Genomic DNA, 19678 nt, shown 5'->3' with positions numbered 1-19678 from the left:
GAATACTTCTTTCCATTGGAAGTGTTCTTTCTTATTGTGTAGAATTGTAGTGTGATTGTACCACAATACCACTGACAAGGATGTACTGTGGATGCAAACAAAGTTCTAAAACCCCCTTTGGTTACCAAAGTTTGGCTGCATTGCATCATCGTAGTGGAAAGGTATCTGAAACAATATTACTCCTCATTCCTCGATTACTTGTGTCAGAAAAGCAAAGTTATTTTCTGTGAATGAGTTCTTCTGCCTGACAGTAACACCAGCACAAGCCCACAAAGTTTATCATGGCAAGGAGTGTAAGGTTGTGTCTGTTGTTAGGAAGAGCCTTGAACACCATGCTGGCGACAGAACGACTTTGCTTGGTTAACCTTGTCCAGCCTGGGGATTGAACCCCAGACCTGTGGTGCTGTTGCTTGAATAAATGAGTTGTTACAGCTTACTACTGCTATGTCAGTCTTCATGCTTCATCTCTTAAATCATGAAATGTTGCTGCTAGCTATAACTCAGTGTTATTGTATTGAGCTTTACTTAAGCTTAAGAAATGCATGTATTTTTACTGAACTAGCAAAGTTAGTTCAAGCTGATTTAGCTCTATGATTAAAAATCCATCTTCATTTTCTTTTAATGAAAATTTAGTATTATTGATAATGTACTATAATTTTCTTAAGAAACTATTTTGGATGACTTTGTCATTGTACATAGTTTGCTGTTCCCACACAAGAGGCCACTCAGTTGCTTTCTGCGAACTTTATTTTGTTTACATTCTTTACCTTGAACGGACCTATGTGACTTAGACTTACCCCCTTAATAGGATCTCAGAACAATAGCCATTCTTCCATCTTTTGAATCTTTTCCATTGTAAATCTACTGCGTTCCCCCCGCCCCTCCAGGAGGAACACGACTACACCTGCTTTGTAATAATGAACTCTAAAGTATTCCTGCTTCAGCACAAAAAAGATTTTTCTTGGATAGTTTCTTAAGTAAGAAGGGAGTGAAAATTTTTGAAAATGGCACTTAAACAGCACAGAAGCTATACTGCTGGCTTTAAGCTAAATGCAATTTCACGTATTGGAAATAGAGCAGGAGCTTGAAAGTTTGAAGTGGATGAGCGATTCATTCGACATTGGAGAACTGAAAAAGAAAAATATCCCACAACAGAAACGAGCCAAAAAAAATGGTACTGTAAGGTGCCCAAATCTGTAGGATGACCTCGCAAACTGGATAACGGAGCAAAGAGGAAAGCGAATTGCAATTTCAACTGTAAAAATTCTCTTACAAGCAAAATTTATGGCGAACGAAATGGAACAAAAATGATTTCAAAAGAGGGCCTTGCTAGTGTAGCAGATTTATGACAAGAGAAATATTTCTTTGCAACCTAGAACATCAGTCAGGCAACAATTACCAGTGGACTGGCAGGATAAAATAAATCTTTTCTACAATATCTGACATATATTATTGATAGACAAAAACTTCCTCCATCACAGATAATAAATATGGATGAAACACTGTTAGCTTTTGAATATTCTGCAAGCAGAACTGCTGATGAGACTGGTGTAAAAACCATATCCGTGCTTACGACAGGGCTTGAAAGAACGTCATTTATGTGTGTGTGAGCTTGTGCCGTAAACGGTGACAAGCTAAAGCTGATGATCATTTTTAAAAGAAAAACTATTCCGAAGGTAGATTTTCCTAATGACATAATTATTTGTACAAATGAGAATGGATGGATCTGCGAAACAATCATTCATGGGTGGCTATAAAAAATTTGGCAGTGTCATAAGAGATCTTTTTCTAACCGAAAGGGTTGTTGATAATGGATTCCATGCATTCTCATTTACTTGAGTCAGTGGAAACGAACTATCTATGACATTAGCATTAATTCCTGGTGGTTTGGCAAAAAAAAAAAAAAAAATCTTATAACTATTAGATTTATCAGTCAATGAATGCTTCAGATCTGAAGGCGGGAGTGTTGGATGAGTGAAGGATTGCATATGTATACCAAAAGCGACAAAATGCGTAGAGAATGTTATGAAGAAGTTCTTAAGTGGGGTGAAAGTGTGTGGAAATCCGTGAAAACATCGTTAATAACAGCAGGGTTCGAAGAAGCTGAAATTATATGCTCATGTAAACACTAAGCCAAGAGGATGAATGTGACAATCTGGAAGATTTGGACTATTGGATCAGGATTTCAAATAATAAATAATCAAATTCATTAAATCATTTTAATTCAGATAGTGAAGAATCAGATTTTGATGGCTTCATATGATGTACAGTTTGCTTTAATTATTTTTGTAATTAAAATTTCCTTCTGTCATCCAAGTTTAATATCTCGTTGCAATATTTTTTGTTATATAGTACGAGTGTTAGAAATATGGACTTCTTTAGTGGGTAAATATATACGTGAACATAAGTATATTTTCAAAATTTCTTATCTACAATTTTATTTCTCAGGTATGATTGTATTTGATGCATTTCTTAACTGATTCGTCATATATCGGGGCATAAATCAAGATTTTGTGTCTATAATGTTGCATGCAATTTAATTTATTGTGACATTTCTACAAAATTTGAGTCCTCCTCCTTCCCCCCACCCTCCGGCTGTTTTTCTTCAGTGTGACGTTTACCCTGATGCAGCCTTTTTTCTGGGAATTATGGTAATTGCAAAAATTTGTAGGTGCATTTTTACTATATAAGCAGGTAATGCTGATTAAGTATATGTGATGCAAAGGTGTGGGTGAATCAAGTATATATGATGGAAAGCTCAAAAGATTTTGAGCTCAATTTTAATTTCTTTGATCTTAAATCCTAGTAATGCCCATGTGAATTGCATATTTTTCAAAGATTGCATATGACTTTCCTTGTTTCTTTTCTTTAGGGACGTGTTATGTACTTGTAATGAATGTGTAGCGTTGATAAGATTTTTCATTATCGCACAGTGGGTATAGGACCAATGTTCTTAAATCTGGACATTTTGTTAGCGAAGTTGGCACATTTTGTTTTCCGTGGCAAATCTACGAACAAAATTATGCTTCCAAATATGAGGCAGGGGAAATCCGCCACTTACAAACAATTGTACAATGCATAGGTCATTCTGAAATTTTTGAGATACCCCCAGACAACAAGTGGCAATAAAAAATTAACGGTCAGGTATAGAAACAACTATTTTAGTGTAGCATATGATTTTTTTATTGGTCGATTCCAAGTACTTCAGCCTAAAATAAATTTTAGACAGAAGGAAAAATGGAGTAGACACGAGACCATTATTTTGCTGTAAAGTGGGATTAAATAAAGAATGCGTTCAACATCTACAGTTTGCATTTGGAAATGAAGGTTTCATCTCGTGCTACTGTACTCAGATGTTTTACAGAATGTCACGTAAGTTGCAACTTTGTTCAGGATGTAGACACGGGAAGGCCGTTGTCGTCTGTTGTTTTCAATGTGGCTGCTGCCATATGGTAAATGTTAATTTGTGATAGCCGCTGCACCTACAGAATACTACAGAAGAAACTTAACATTGGATCTGCCCCCATACATAAAATTATTCATTAAGAATTGCATATGAAGAGACTAGTTGGCATTGGAATCACACACACAATAAAATTATCATCTACTCCTCCACAGCTCAAACATTGAAATTTATGACAAACTGTATAGACTTGCTAGTTCTTTAGACTTAGGTATGTATTTTTTTATAAGAAGCAAAATTATAACAACCCATATAAAAATATTATTGAAATTTTTTTGGTCAACGAAACATGAGGGACAAAACAGAAAACAGTGTTAAAGTTATGAAACATAATTCCATCCATGTTTCTAGATAGATATGCATGATGGAAAACAAAGGAAATGACTTACAGAAATTGAACTTTTCTAGATTTACTTTTGGCAAGTTCATTAACAAGATTTTAGTTGCTTTGTAAAGTCGAACTCTAGAATGATAGCATGATATCTAACCACTGCCGACTCATTCTGGATCACAAGTAATCCATAAAAAAACTAGAAAATGATCTCTTGATCTTTGTCTACAGAACTTAGTATCGTAATATCCATAAAAGGTTACGTCACAATTTTGCAGATATTGTAATTCATGTAAAAGTTTTATTCAGTCTGCGTCCTTTTTCTTTTTGATGTATGCCAGTTAAACTTTCTTAAGTCAGTTAAAAGTTTTTTACAAAAATTAAATTGATCTTAATCAGAATACTTTCCAAAATCCACAATAAAAAAAAATTGATTTGCATCCTTTTTCTTTTCGATATATGCCAGTTAAAGTTTCTTAAGTCAGTTAAATGTTTTTTACAAAAATTAAATTGATCTTAATCAGAATACTTTCGAAAATCCCCAATAAAAAAAATTGATAACATCAGAATGAGTGGATAGCAGCTGAAATCTTTCATTTACAGATGAATTAAATCTTCGTTTTCAAATGGCTAGTCCTTGCTTTCGGAGTTGTTTTTCCTTGGCCTAGACATTTTAATTTTGCATCTGCTTCCTAGCAAGCTGCTAATTCTATGCTATGTATGAGAATGTTACTGAAGCCTTTATCGATATTCCTTTAAAAAGGTGCTCAGGTTTAAACGTTTGTGAGTACGGTGAAGCGCTGTCGCACTTCACTTGTCATATGCCAAAAATACGGTGCAGCGCGATAGCACTTCTCTTGTTTTGTATTGAGAATGCAAAGACATTGGTGTTGGTTAGTATACTTAACGCAATTATTGAGAGCAGTTGTTTTATAGGAATTGGAAATTGTTTTCATTTTTTTACCAAGTGTTATGTAGCGTCTTTGCATTCTCGATACAAAACAAGAAAAGCGCTGTCACGCTGCGCCGTATTTTTGGCATACGCAAGTGAAGCGCACGGCGGACTCAAACGGTGAAACATTCGCAAGCCTGTGAAATACTGAATTTTTTAGTTTGCAGAATCTTGTTATCAACATCAACTTTACTTAGTACCTTGTATCACGACACTCATACAAGCTCGTAATTTTAAATTTCTTTAACTAGAGTAGTAGCCAGATATTTTGTAGTGTTTTCATAGGTATTTCCAAACAAAAATGTCATAAAAAGTATCAGGAATCTTAGATGGGTTTTTGCATCAGTTCTGCTAGATCCTGTGGTATCTGACAAAGATTTTAACGTTAAATTTGAAATGTTACTTTTCAAAACAAACCACCAATTGTTTGAGGTGGGGGAAATTATATAGCTCTTTAACAGTTAAGCAAAAATATTGGATTTCACAGTGTGCTTTTATGACAAAATTCAAAGTGTGGCTACAGCAGAGGACAAATATTGCTTGTGCATTTTTAATGTCTAAAATCTTTTTTTTTTTTTTTTTTTTTTTTTTTTTTGTACACATTGGTGTTCACTCTTTGTATTTGAACCATTGTTGTATCCTTGTCTTCACGTACTTTAGGTATTTAAACCATAATTTTTTAAAAGTTTTCAGTATAAAGTTGGTGAAACATTCTTCAACACCAAATTCATTGTTTTTCAAAGTAACATATTTTATGCAAACAAAAATTTCCTCCTGGTGGCTCACATTGGGAGTACAGCAAAGTAGTATAGAAAAATACTTTGCTTTTTTAAAATCTTTCATAAATTGTCATTTCATTTTTAATTTTATCTTTTAAGATACTATGGCATATTGTTTCGAGATCTATTAATAGATACAGACATGATTGGGCCCAATTTTGTTATTTTTATACATTAAAAAAAATTTCAGTTATTTACTTTAAATAATTTGATACTATGTCAACAAAAAGCGAAGTTTTGCTTAGCTAAAATTTGAATTGCATTTATTCTGTTAGTGAAATATGCCATATTTATAATTTCTGCATGCAATCTTACCAGATTTAAACTGATGATCTATAATCCAGAATCAGCGAAGTCCCGACGAGTCCGGATTAATGACTTTTGACTGTATTGATTATATTATCTCCTAAGATTGATTTTAGTAGAATTATCTAAAAAGAGAATCCGTAGTTAGTAAGTTTAATTCCAAAAATTGTTTTAAAGTAACTTGAGTGTAAATTGTTAAAAATGTTTAACAGGGACTTGAATTAAATCATGATTAACAAAATTTCAATTGTAAAAAGAAATTAAATTAAAAGCAAGTACACATTGCCATTGATCAGAAATTAGTTGAGTAACTTGATTTTGCACTAAGTGAATTTAAGATCATACAGCATTTAATGTATACACGAAAGTAGCAAGACAATATGAATTGGGAGAGACCTTAGTGGTCAAGAATTTTTCTTATTGAGCTGCAAAATTTTTAATTTAATAGGCAAGAGGAATGTTAAAAAGCTAATGCTAAAAAAATACATTTAACATTATAGTTCCTTAGAAAAAATGTAAAATCATGTCACAATTAGAAATAATAAAAGTAATAAAAGCTATCTCGTAAAAACTAAATGTAAAAATTACAAATTAAGATGACTTCAGAATCAAAAAATAGGTGATAAATATTAAATACATTACAAATATAAAGTAAATATGTAAAAAAAAAATTGCAATAAATGGTAAATAGCTCAACTCAAGGTTTGAGCCGTGTTTATCAAGGGAAAAGCAGCTCAAAACTCGAATCAAGTTAATACCTACAGCGTGTTTCGTCAAACGATAATAATTGAGACAATAAACGTAATTTCACTAATAGAATAATCCAGCTCAATAATCTAAAAAAGTTTAGCAAGTCTCAATTAGATCGCTCCTTTTCCCGATGCGCGGTAATATAAATTGCAAATGTAAGACTTAACTATTTAACAGAAAAAGCTTTCCAAGAAAGCCTATATAGGCAAATGTACAATAAAAATAAAACTAGCTAAACAGCTATGGACATGCTGTAATTTAAATTGTAAATGTAAAAGTTACTATTAATCAAGTAAAAGCTATACAATATATATATTTCAAGGTTAGCAGCTATGATATGCATCAGTATAAAGGTAGTCACTTTTAATAGTGTCTTAAAATTTTTTTGCTTTATGAAGCAGATTTTAATTATCACTTCCATTAAATTACAATTTTTTTGTATTACAGTCAAAAGTCGTTAATCCGGACTCGTCGGGACTTCGGCGATTCCGGATTATAGATCATCAGTTTAAATCTTGTAAGACGGCATGCAGAAATTCTAAAATTAAAAATATGAAACCGTAATTTATGAAATAAAGAACAATTATGATCTAAAGGGTATCAAAATTTGCAAAAAGAAAAAGCTTAATATTTATTTGTTTACTTTATTAAACATTTCTTTCAATGTAAGTTGTTTAAGTTTTGCTTCGTTTCATGTGATAATACTTTCTCTTTAATTCTACTAAACAGACATAATTTCTTGTTCAGTTACAAAGTTCCGCTGTTCAAGTCCTATAATTGCTGTGTTGAGAACACAGACTAATTTGTCAATCGACATTTTTTCGTTTTCAATAACCTCTGTCACTTTCTTCACTATCGGAAGCGAATTATAATGAGGAGGAACTTGTTTTAAATCATATCAAAGACGGAGCATATCGAGATGAAATACTACATTTGGTAAGGAATTATAAGCCAAATAAAATAAAAACATCTGCGCTGAAGATAAGGATAGTGCTGACAGATCAACTTCCAATTCATTACGAGCCTGTGACGGCGCCCCCCCCCATTGCCGAGCAGCGTGAAATTGATAAACAGATTTCGGATTTCAAAACATACTTTTGCTTTAGATCCTTTACATATTAACAAATATATATCGGAAATTCTATTTGATATAATCAAAAGTTTAAGCTTACTTTTATAAAATTGCTCTTACAGTCTGCAAAAAATAATAAGCCGGATCCAATTCGAAAATTAAGGAACAACACAATCATCAACATTAACTGAAATAGATAATTAGATAATTTTAGCTTATATGTCCATTATACATAAAACGCACACGCGAAAACGTATTCTGGACTTGCGCACACTCATATGCGCAGTCGTAAAAGGTCTTACGCGCACGCGTAAACGCCTATGCGCATGTGTCAACGCGCCGCATGCGCAGAAAGTTTTTAGTTTTGAGGTCCGAATTAACAACTTTTGACTGTATTCCTTATTCAAACAGATTTTGCTGTTGTAAATATTTAAGTGGTATGAAATTAGTTTGTGTTAAATGAAATTTCATAATCTCATATAGTTGGGCATTGAGTTGGCTAGAAATTCCAGTTAGTTCACTGGTTTCCAGCCTTAAATGTGGCATTGAGAACTGTAAATAAAAAGCATTTCATTTATTACTGTACCTTAATAAATATGTCAGTCTGATTTGAAAAAACAAAATGAAACATGCGCAGCAAATAACATAAACTTTGCTTTTCTTTTTGCATAATGTCTTGTGTTTTAGTGTGAAAAGAAAGGCATTAGGCTGTATTTAAATCAGAGGGCTTTTCTTAAAGAAACAGGCTGGCATTCATGTTACACATGGGAAAGTTATGAAAATGCCCATTTTGAGAATTTGGGACAAGTGGTTTGTAGCAAAGCATATATGGGTTGTCTGTGTAAAAATATTGATGCACCTCCCAACTACCAGGCATCCCCTCCCCACAGAAAGGGAGAAAGACTTTGTTTCAAAGAATAGCATATGCTTCACACATGCACAGTATTTTTTTTCCCTCCCATTACATGAAGGAGGTTTCTGTTTCTTAATTTCACTTTGGTACTAAATAAAATAGGCGTTTATTATCATAATAAATTATTATTAACTTAAGCCGACTGCTTTGTGAAGCATTGAGAAAATTGATAGAAATCTCTAAATATAAAGATTTTGAAAATGGCATTTGTGTGCCATTAAGTGTTGTCTGAAATAAGGATAACTGATTTGTTATTCTGATAAAGCTTTAATGGTACTTTTCCTTTATGTACCTTCCATGCAGTGTGTGCTTGCAATCTGTAAACCATCTTATAAGTAGAAATTGTTTAAAATTAACCCTCCCCTCAAAAAAATGTGGGGCAGGTGTATAATGGAAAAGTATCTCCTTATGTTAGAATTTATTTCATCAAGACTCGGGTACGGTTTCAGCATATGTGGGAAATAGGCATTAAGTCTAATAAATAAAACAAAGATAATTAATAACTTCTTCAGCATTCAATGGGAGCAACACAGATTTTAATGGAGCACTGTATGGCAGCTATTCACAAAGCATTATGGTATTTGTCTTAGACATTTTGAGGAGAGTGTTAATATTACTGGGTAGAAAATTCTAGGAAATTTTTAGTGTAATGTGTACTTTTTATTAAAGCCATACCATGCCTCGTTTTTTAAGGTCTGGTTCAGTTGCAGACTTTAAATATTTTGTTGGCAGCACTGCTTAAAAAAAGCATTTATTGTTTAGGACCAGGGACGTTTTGACACCCTTTTAAAGAAAATTTATTTACTTACAAAAATACATGAGCAGGTATGAAAAATAAAGCTGAAAGAATTTATAGTGAATGAAACTTCTGAAAAAGCTTTGCATGTGTTCAGTGTACCGTATTAATAAATTAAAAGTTAAGAAGCCAGAAGTTTCTTTCACATTATTCAAAATTTTTGTAAGTCATTACTACCAGTGTAATCATGTACTACATAGCTGTTTGTGTGTTGACAGGGCTTTGCAATTATTTGTTATTCCTTCATTTTTCAAAATTGTTATTTTATTATTTTAGTATATATATTCTGATCTGTGTCAGTTCAGCCAAATTTGATTCAATTTGAAATTATTAAAGTTCATGTCTAAATTCTCTATTTTGTATTCTTGTTGGCATTCTGAAAATATGCTTCATTGAACAATATTAATTACTTTAATGTACAGCAGTACTGTGAATGCAAGGAAGAAATGGCTTGTAAGTTCTCCACAGGTCTTTGATATTTAAGTAGGATTTGATGAAAGAAAAAAGTAAGTAACACTCATGGCCACTATTTTTGGTAGCACTGGCTTTTACTTTGCAACATCCCCCACACACAAAATTAAAAATAAGCTGGGAGGGGTGTGAACTGAAAAGAGCCTTATCCAAGGTGCAGGGTTTTAATGCAATAATTAATGGAAATAACTACATCAAGGAATTTAATGATTTTATTTTATTTCTATCTTGAATCCCTTCCAGCAATTTAAATACTATCTTAATAATTATCAGGCTTTTTACACAATATATTTATAAAACTAGAGGTATGAAGATATTTTGGTTTTTGTAGACTGCAACAAAATGTTGAAATTCAGCAGCATCATGTTGTTGAATGCAGAATGATAGATAAAAGTCAAAAAAAGAAACTTGTATCCCATGGCATATATATATATATATATATATATATATATATGTATAATTGATTACTGTATGTACAAAAGTAAGTGGCTTTTTTGGTAGGCATGTTCACCTTCTGAATGTTAGAAAAAATTTGTTTTGAAGAAACTACTAGACAATATGCAAATGTCAAAAAAGCTGGCCACACCCAAGTCAGTAAATTCTTTTGTGCATATCTTGATAAATTTGGAAACAAATGTTTAAAATTCTAAATATTTTTGTTTTGCAAGGATCATGTCGAAAAAAACTTGATATTTTGGGGTGGAAGGGTCATATACAAAACTTTCAGTGTTAGAATTATTTTCATAAAATGATACATGTTATTTTAAGAAGTTTTATAATTGCAAGTCTCTAAATCAGTATTTAAGGAATCTTATAATTGCTTCTTTTGGGTATCTTGTATCAGACAGAAGAGAGGAATTCAGTGGAGTCACCATCACAGGTTTTAGCAGTAAACGCATAGCTTAATGCTTAACATGTTATTCTACACTTAAATAATTATTATCCCTTATGACACCAACAAATTATCTCAACTTTTTGGAACAGATGCTACCATACTTACTGTATTCTGTGTAACAAAATGTGAGTCGCCGCGTGTGGTTTTACCATGATAGGGTGGGTGCCTTCCCACTCTTCTTAAAGTGTATTCTAGTTTCTGTCGGGTTTAGATATAATTAAAGGACTGAGGACTGCTTGCTTTTAAGCCAAGTGGTTCTTTCCCCCCCCCACTCTGGGTGCCATTGTATTTTTATTGTCATAAAGATTCATTCTGTTACAAATGATTATAGCAAGAAATTTAATTGGCATGTATGTATATATGATGTATCAAATTAACCTTATCGAAATTTGTCTCAAATTACAGATGCTGTATGCGAAGTATTATTTTGTTGTGTTGTGCACATTCTATCTATAGTACTGTCCACTCATTTTAACCACTTGCGCTACGACTAAACTTCACGGTCAATATAACAAGCTGTAAAGTGTCTCCTTTACTCTGCATCTGCGAGTGCAATCCAGAGCTGTAACTCGAGAAATTAACAATCTCGTTAACAACGTGTGTACCACATTATTTTCATTTTTGCGCTCGGTTTGAGACAAAAGCATATCGACGTGCATCGTTAGCGCAAGTGATTAAGCATACTTGGTGACATTAAAAGGATGACATGGGTAATTTGGATTTTTGGATCATCAGAGTCGAATTGGTGCTTGTGGCTAAAATTAGTGTAATGTAAACCTTTTTAAAATGAAGTGAGTGTAGCAGATTTGTAGAAGAGAATGAGAATTACATTGACATTTTGCTTCTTCAGACTATAGATTGGATAGTTTGTCATGTGACAGTGGTATCTTACATAGAGCATCTGTATTGTGTGACAAAAAACTTGGATCTATAAAGTTTAATTTCACACATTGATTGATACATGCATATATTGTTTGCTGTAGCCTTACGCAACAGGATACTTTCTGGTACACCATATGTACTGATAATAAAGGAAATAAAAAGTTACATGATGAATGCATTAGTAAGTGGAGTGGCTCGTAATGGTGGAAATCAAAATTAAAGCACATGCATACATGTACGAGGTTTGGAAAAAGATGGCTTAATATCATAAAATTTTGATTCGTGGTGAAAAAGTTTGACAGGTTCCATACATTCTATTTATATAATTCACTTTCAGATACACAGTACTAGATTCTTGCATTTGATTTGAAACAAATCTTGGTTTGTAGCAGCAGTGTGGAATAGTACTGAAGAACTAAAGGGTTCATTTTCTTGTTATAACATCTGTTCATAAGAACCTTTTAGTCTGGTACTTAAATTTAATACTCTGCATCAGAAATTCTGTGTCCTGGATTTTGTAGTAGTAAACGAAAGGAATATGTGAATAAAGAATAAATTTAAGCTACTTGAGCTAGAGAACAGCAACAAAATAAAAGCTCCTAGGTTTGATGTCTTTTATGTTGTCTGAGTTAGTCAGTATTAATTTAATTATTACTAAATGTGTATTTGACCGGGGCGAAATTAACTGTTAAGTCATAATGAATTGGAATTGCCTCCCCCCATGGAGATAGCAGTCAGATTTTATTTTTGCCGAACCCTTCCTGTCAAACTATTTTTATAAAATTCTCTACATTAATTTGAAGCATTTTAGTTTTAACTAGAAGTACATGTCCTGGGACCAATGTTTAAGGAGATGTACTTAGCCATCTTTTTCTAACAGCCTACCCAACACGTGTACATTATATATTGAGAGATGTGGATAATTGTAATTTTTGAGATTTTCGCCTTCTAGAGATTGTTGCAAAATTTATGGGTCCACTGCTTTAGTTAGATTTTAAGATGTTAATATTTGTTTATGTAAAGGTATTAATGCTTGTTTTATGTTATATGTAACATTAATAATAAAAAGTAAATAAATTCAGGTTATAATGAATAAGTGTGAAGTATTTATTTCAGCAATTGATGAAATGTGCAAAAACATTCTATTCCTTTATTTTTATTGATTATACCATTAAGTATATTACAGTTATATTAATTTATTTTAATCTTCTATGTGATGATCTGTGCTCATTATATTTAATTATGTAAAACAATAAAAAATTTTGCCAGCATTTAATCACCTGCTATTTATAAGAAATCTGTTTAAGCATTTTTTATGTTTAATTTTTGTGTTTGTTTCATTACTTGTTGGTGTTTGTATCTTTATTAAACCTGTTATATAACCTTAAGATTCAGTAATATTTTTGGTTTTGTGTTTTCATAAAATTTTTCCCATGTTCCAATTTCTCAAAATGATAAAAGTGAGAGTGCTACTAATTTTAATACTGGATTTTTGATGATGTGAAGTATGATTGAATTACATGTCATGGGAAATAATATATTGTAATAGGATTTATTTCTAATGGCATAATAATTTTTGAGTTATGTGTGTTGAGCATTTTAAATTCTATATTTAGTAACTACACTACTTGTTAAAAAAATCCATTTTGAATACTTTGAGTTTCTTTCTTTCTTTTTTTTTTTTTTTTTTTTTTTTTTAAGGATTTGAATTGTATTTGTGTATTGTGTCAGTGAGTAAATAACATTAGAAAATTTTTGTAATATTTTATTTCATTTGAAAAATAAAATTTTTGAGTTTTTATAATTAAAAAAATATATGTATGTGTTCAGAATTAGTGCTGTTACTGTTGGCATTATCGACACATGTAATCCATTTTTTTATTGTGTTTTAGGCAAAATGTCTGATTGTAGGTAAATGTTTCTTTCATGTTTGCCAAGTCAAAAAAAAAAAAAAAAAACTTTTCTGTATGTCTGTCTGCCTTAATATTTGCATTTTGTCATTTAGAATTTTTACTGATCATTGTTATATTCATAAATAATGGAGTTAATTTTATTATGTTCTCTTGTTATTATGCCCGTGTATTTTGTAATGTTTGAAATGTTTTGAAATTCCTGGAAGTTCAGTGTTTTCCCTTGCCAATGTTTATTTTCTTTGAATTTGATTAATCAGTTTATATTTTGGAAACAAAAAAAAAAATATGCAAATATGTGAGAGTTATGTTTATTGGAACTCTTCCTGTTTATTATTATTATAATGGAAAAGTTTTAAAAAATGAAATTGTCAAAAAGTATTTTATCAACGTACTTTGAAATAAAGCCTTTGGTGAAGTGGTAGTTATTGTCTACCCTTCAGGAATAAGTACTGTTTTACAATAAATTGTTTTTATTGTTTTACCCTTCAGGAATAAGTATTGTTTTACAATAAATTGTTTTGGTTGGATGTGTCCCTTCCTAATTATGTCTCTAAAATTAATATTTTGTGTGGCATTTGTGAAGTTGTAAACTTTTCAGAGGATATCTAATTATTCAAGAATTAAGTTTACATTTGCCGTCTGTCTTTGCTGCATTTTTTGAAGCTGTAATTTTTCTTTTGCATTATAGAATGATCTTACACATAGTATAAGAAAGTAAAAATTAATAAAAATGCTATTATGGATATGAAGTGAGGGGGGGTGTCATTATTTTTCTGGTTTACATTTAGCACTTTGTAACTGTTTACTGTCTGTTGACTTCGAATTATGGAAATGCTGTTTTGTAAGTGGTTTCACACAAAGCTCAGCACATTTTACCAACCCACTGTTATATTGTTTTCTAAGCCGACTTTCTGAATTCCACAGATGAATTAAAGCAAGCCAAGTTTTATGTAATATATATGTTTGTAATCTTCTGCAGTGTATTAAAAATAGTATGGCAGGCTTGATTGTTGAAGTTAAAGACATCAAATAATGCTGTTTACAGCCATTCTTGTATATTTTGCATTTATGAAAATATTTATCTATATGAATTTGAAACTGATCGTCATAATGTAAATATTTGATTCTCATAATGTTGCATTAGTTTTAATGTATATGGATTTTAACACGCATGTAAATGAGTATGTTATTTATTCATCCATTCATTCATGTGTGTTATGTAAAATTTGTTGATGGGTGTTGTAATCATTTTAAAAATTTTCTGGTGTTTGTAAAACTGTTATTAAATTTATGTGTTGTATAATTACTTTTATATAGTTAATGAGTATTTTGAAAATATATGCTATCAAGAACTTAGCTGCACCTTGCTTGTGTCTTATGTATGTCATGTAACACATTGAAGTATAGTAAATGGCTATTCATTTGTGTATTTATATAATTCATAATGTAAATTATTTTTTCATCTTGATTTTCATAACATGGTCCTATCAAAGTATGTACTGATATGTCAGGTGGAATACTGTACTGATACCATATTCTGAGCAATTTGAAATGGTCTTGGTCAATTTTGTAATCATTACTATCTAAAGAAGTGCAGTAAATAATTTTTATTCTGAAGATTTCTTGTGTTAACTTATTTTGATGGGTCAGAAGCATTTTATAAGCTTAGAAAAATAGATGATAATTAGGTTGTTTACAAATAAATAGATCTTAACTTTTCATGTAAGAATTTGTGTATAGTGGTTATTAGATGTACTTTTCCTCGTATAACCAAATGCAGGAATTCTTGAAAACCCTATAGAGATGCTGCAAGATTCATCTGAGACTCATTTCGTTATCCTTTTTATCTAATTAAATAGAAGCTGTAGTTACATTGGGTGTGTTCCTTGAGGCTGTGCCACACTAGCATAATGAACAGAACAGCCGAGTGTTGCTAATTTTTCCTAGTTTGTTGATATTTGTAACAAGCACCTTATTGAGAGCAAACATCTCGAGTCATAATTAGCCAAATAGCCATTAAGAGCTGTGTCACATTTATTTCTGTTTTAAATTTTCATCTAACCACATATTACTGTTTAATGCTCATGCACATTGAGAATAAGCAGCCAGTTTTGTGTGGCTAAAATTACTAAACACGGTTGATTCAACTTGGGTTTCAGATTTGCCCATTGGGCCAGTCACATAGCTTTTTTTTTCCCACCTATCTGTTAACATGTATACTAGCCAGTTCCAGTTTCATAAAGTCCTCCACAGAGAAATTCATTTGCTTATACAGATACCTTTGATGTCATTTGTCATGTTTGGTTCAACATTTTTTCAGTGATACCTGTAGTTATTTGAATGAGATTTTTGTGCTAATTTCTTTAGTAGCTGAAATGCTCATTTTGTGACTCACTGTTGGATAGAGCCCCTTAGAAGTAAAATTCTGTTTTTGCGCTGGGTAAGCGCTCAATTCACATAAATTTTTGGGTACTTAACAGTATGCTGTTCTGTAAATTATTTCTGAAGGGGAGCTTGGGTATTGTATTGCAATTTTTTAGTTTGTCAATAGACCTGATATATTTAATAATATTGCATACCTAAAATCTCAAAATATAAAACTTTGCAGCATCAAAAGGGGTATAAAAATGTATTTGGTTTGCTTCTGGTGCTCAACATCTATTTTAATGAATTTACTTCCTTTCAGTTTTGAAATTAAAATATTAGCAAGAAAAAGTGAGGCTGTGTTGAGTTTTATATAATATGCATTTGTAATAGCATATAAAAGAAATAGTGAGGTTTTTTAAAAGTTTTGCAAATAATTTGACTTAAATGAAATTGAACATAAAAGAGGAAAAATTATTTGAGATATCAGATTAATCCATTTATATTGTAGATATGCACTTTTTAAGTTAAATTAACAATCCTAATTTGGCTTCTAAAAAGATGGATTGTGTTTTATTCCTTTTTAATTATGTGCTCCTAAAATTTTGCCTAGATGTATATATCTGGATGTTTTGCATCAGAAGCTAGCAGATTATTACGGTTTTAAAAAGTGACCTATTTTAAACAAGCTAGAGAAAAAGAATTAATGTAATATGTCTAAGAGTTGATTCAAGCATTTACACAAGCAGATTTTATATTAGTAAATAAGGAGGAACAATGGTGTGTAGACTGAACTGAGAGGTACAAGCCAGTAGTTTTGCCAGAGACTGCCTGTGCTATGAAGTGCTTCGTGGCTTATAAAAACTGATTTTTAAAAAGATGAGTCAGTATTCTTGTCACTGTCCTACCAAGAATATTTTTAGATGGGGACACTTGAGCGTTTGAATACTAAGTGCAATGCCAGATAAAATTGGTTTCAGGTCCTACACCAAATGTAAAAATTTCGCTGATAAAAGTCTAATTTTGAACATCCTTTAAATGAATTTCAGGTGTGTGTGCTGGACATCATACGTGAGTCTGGCAATGATACTACATTCACATGAGTCTGGCAATGACATCTCACGCACTTGAATCTGGCTATGACATCGCACTGCTACTCTTTAAGCTGTGCTGTGTTAAAGAGGTATATACTCAGATAATTGGAACTAAAACTAATTATTGTTATGTACCAATTCTCTCTCTACCAGAGTTACTACAGTATGCAATACGTAATTATCAGAATATTTCATGTTAATATTTTATGTAGTATATTGGAAAATTAATGCAGAAAACTATTCTTTTTGGTATACAGATTTTAAAACAATGCAAACTAATTTATTCCCTTATATCTTAAAATTCCGACTTTGTAACAAGATATGTTTTATGCTGTGCTGCTTTAGTAAGCTGTATGCATTAATGAAATATTTTTCTTTAATGCTTATACACATTTAGCATTATTTGATTCCTCCCCCATGAAGCAGAGCATGGGTGCATTTTATGACTTCATTCATGCTTTTTCAAAAATTCTCAAGATCTGTTTTAACAGGTTTATAAAATTAAAGCTTTGTCTTTTTTAGCCTATCTCTAGTTTGATTTTAATAATCTCATGAATGCTTTATTTGTCCTGTTGCCAAGTAATTCTCTTTTTACCATGCATTGGTATACATTGAATCATTTAAATATGGCAAGTTATTAATCAATTTTCTGTGAAGTGAATATATATGTATTGCACCATTTGAATTTTTTTATTGAAAATTCCAAACTCTCTTAGGGTTAATTAACTAAATCATTATTTGCAATTTGTGTGTTCATGAATAAATTGTCAAGTATACATCAAGCTACTACTTTATTGAGGTTTTTTGGTAGAAGTGCATCACCTTTAGCACATTGCTGGTTTAATTTTTTCTGTCGTAATTGAGGTTTGTTTTTGTTTCAACCCCTTTAATTAAGGTAATTTTTTAATTATTTGATTTTTTAAATCGTATTCAGCAGATTTGACTGTTTCCATTCGAATTAAGGAAATAATTGTCTTTTTAAGACATAACAGTGCTTTGCGTTTTTAAAAAATCAGTTTCTCTTATGCTGAATTTGTATCAGTATGAAAAAAAGTTTTCAGATTTTTTTTATTAAGTTGAACATTTCCCTTGATTTACAGTTCTGTTCATTTACTTTTAAAAAGGTAATTGATTCGTTTCACATTTTGCCAGAAACTTGTTGTGTAGTATTTCTGAAACAAGATTTTGGCAGTTGTAAGGGAAGGGGGAAATATTTTTTAAGCATGCTGTTATATTTTCCTACAGGTTTTTACTTCTTATTTTTTATCTTACATGAAGTCATTGGTAAAAGGCAAATGATTAAAGATTTTATATTAGCAAGTACTGCTTCGTCTATTTTTTGCTTTTATTGAAAATGCATAGACCTTTCTGCTTATACTATAGGTACTCTCAAAAATATTTATGTTGTACTCTTTGTTATTTCAGGTGAGAAAGAAAATGGAGAATCTGAAGAAAAGTACGAAGATGAAGATGAGGATGATGTTGTTCCTGATGATTATGATGAAGGAGAAGATGGAGAAGCTGAAGGTGATGAAGATGGTGCAGAGGATGAGGAGGAGGAAGATGATGAAGCTTAACTTATGTTTTAGTGCTTTGCTTTTTGGGGAGGGGGGTTGTTAATGACCAAATAATATTGGCATTTATTTGTTCTAAAGTGTGAATTTAAATTTTAAAGATCAGTGTTTTTTTAAGTGATTATTATCTCATAGTTATTTAATGTAAAGTCTTAGACATTGTGTCTCCCATCAGTGTTATAAATCATAGTAGTTTTTTCAATAAGAAATTAATAGGTGTATTAACTGCAAGTTAACGTTAGCTGTTGGTGTAAAATATGCACAATATTGTTTGAAGTTAACATCTCCCATGTCATCTCATCTATCAAGTATGCGCTGTTCATCATCTGTCATTTTTCAGATTGTATGTCCCAAGCAATGCAGCTGAGTGAAATGAGCATGGTTTTATATGTGAAGTTTAATCATAGTCTCATAAGACTATTCCCACTAGTGTGGTGTAATCAGTTTGTAAACATCAACCGATACACTTAAAATAGGTTTATCTTGACATAAATAACTGTATTAAAAATATTTGTTATAATGTTCATATATTCCTTGTTTGAAGAATAAGCAGTTCATAATCATTTTTTAAGACTTAATGTGGTTCTAGGTGGTTTTTTTTTTTTTTTTTTTTTTTTTTCCCTTTATTTTTAAATTTTATACCATGTTTTTGTTCACTTGCACATACCATTTTCTTTCACTGTCAGTCATTCTTGTTACTGTATATACTGCTCTAAATTTCTTCCATTACTAGGTGTATCGGAAAAATATCAGCTGTGTTTGCTGTGTTTTGTGTATTTGGTTTCTAAACTATCAATAAAAGCTCTCTCATACATTGTGTCTGCATTATTTCTTTATTACTGAAATTTGTTAACTTGTGGTACGCTAACAAAATTCCAAATCAACATTAATGTATTAAAAGTTATATTTCCATTGTTTGGTATTCAGCTGTCATGGAGAACATAATTAAAATAACTAACGAATCTGGCTAAGTGAAAATTTCTGAAGGATTTAATTTTACATAACTCCATTAAATCAATAACCTATTTTTTTGCCTTCCTGGTTTATTTGCTGAAAACATTTAGCTATTGGAGTTGTTCTTTTTGCTGCAGTTAAAATATATTAATACTTTTTTTAGTCATTA

The 19678-nt window shown here is 31.4% G+C and overlaps 1 protein-coding gene across 1 annotated transcript in view; it reads left to right on the top strand.

The window, feature by feature from the left end:
• LOC118184664 (uncharacterized) overlaps nucleotides 1–19367 on the top strand; it is an 83389-nt gene extending 64022 nt beyond the window's left edge. The window contains exon 4 of the mRNA XM_035354366.2: nucleotides 18407–19367. Coding sequence (XP_035210257.1) covers nucleotides 18407–18558 — 152 coding nt within the window. The 3' untranslated portion in view covers nucleotides 18559–19367. The remainder of the gene's footprint in view (nucleotides 1–18406) is intronic.
• The last annotated feature ends 311 nt before the right edge of the window (nucleotides 19368–19678 follow it).

Source organism: Stegodyphus dumicola, chromosome X1 (genome assembly GCF_044657685.1).
Source record: "Stegodyphus dumicola isolate Sdum_Otavi_A_Nest chromosome X1, ASM4465768v1".
In the NCBI taxonomy this organism is placed as follows: domain Eukaryota; kingdom Metazoa; phylum Arthropoda; class Arachnida; order Araneae; family Eresidae; genus Stegodyphus; species Stegodyphus dumicola.
The sequence above is the reverse complement of the archived record's forward strand: the minus strand, read 5'-3'. Positions and strand labels throughout refer to the sequence as shown.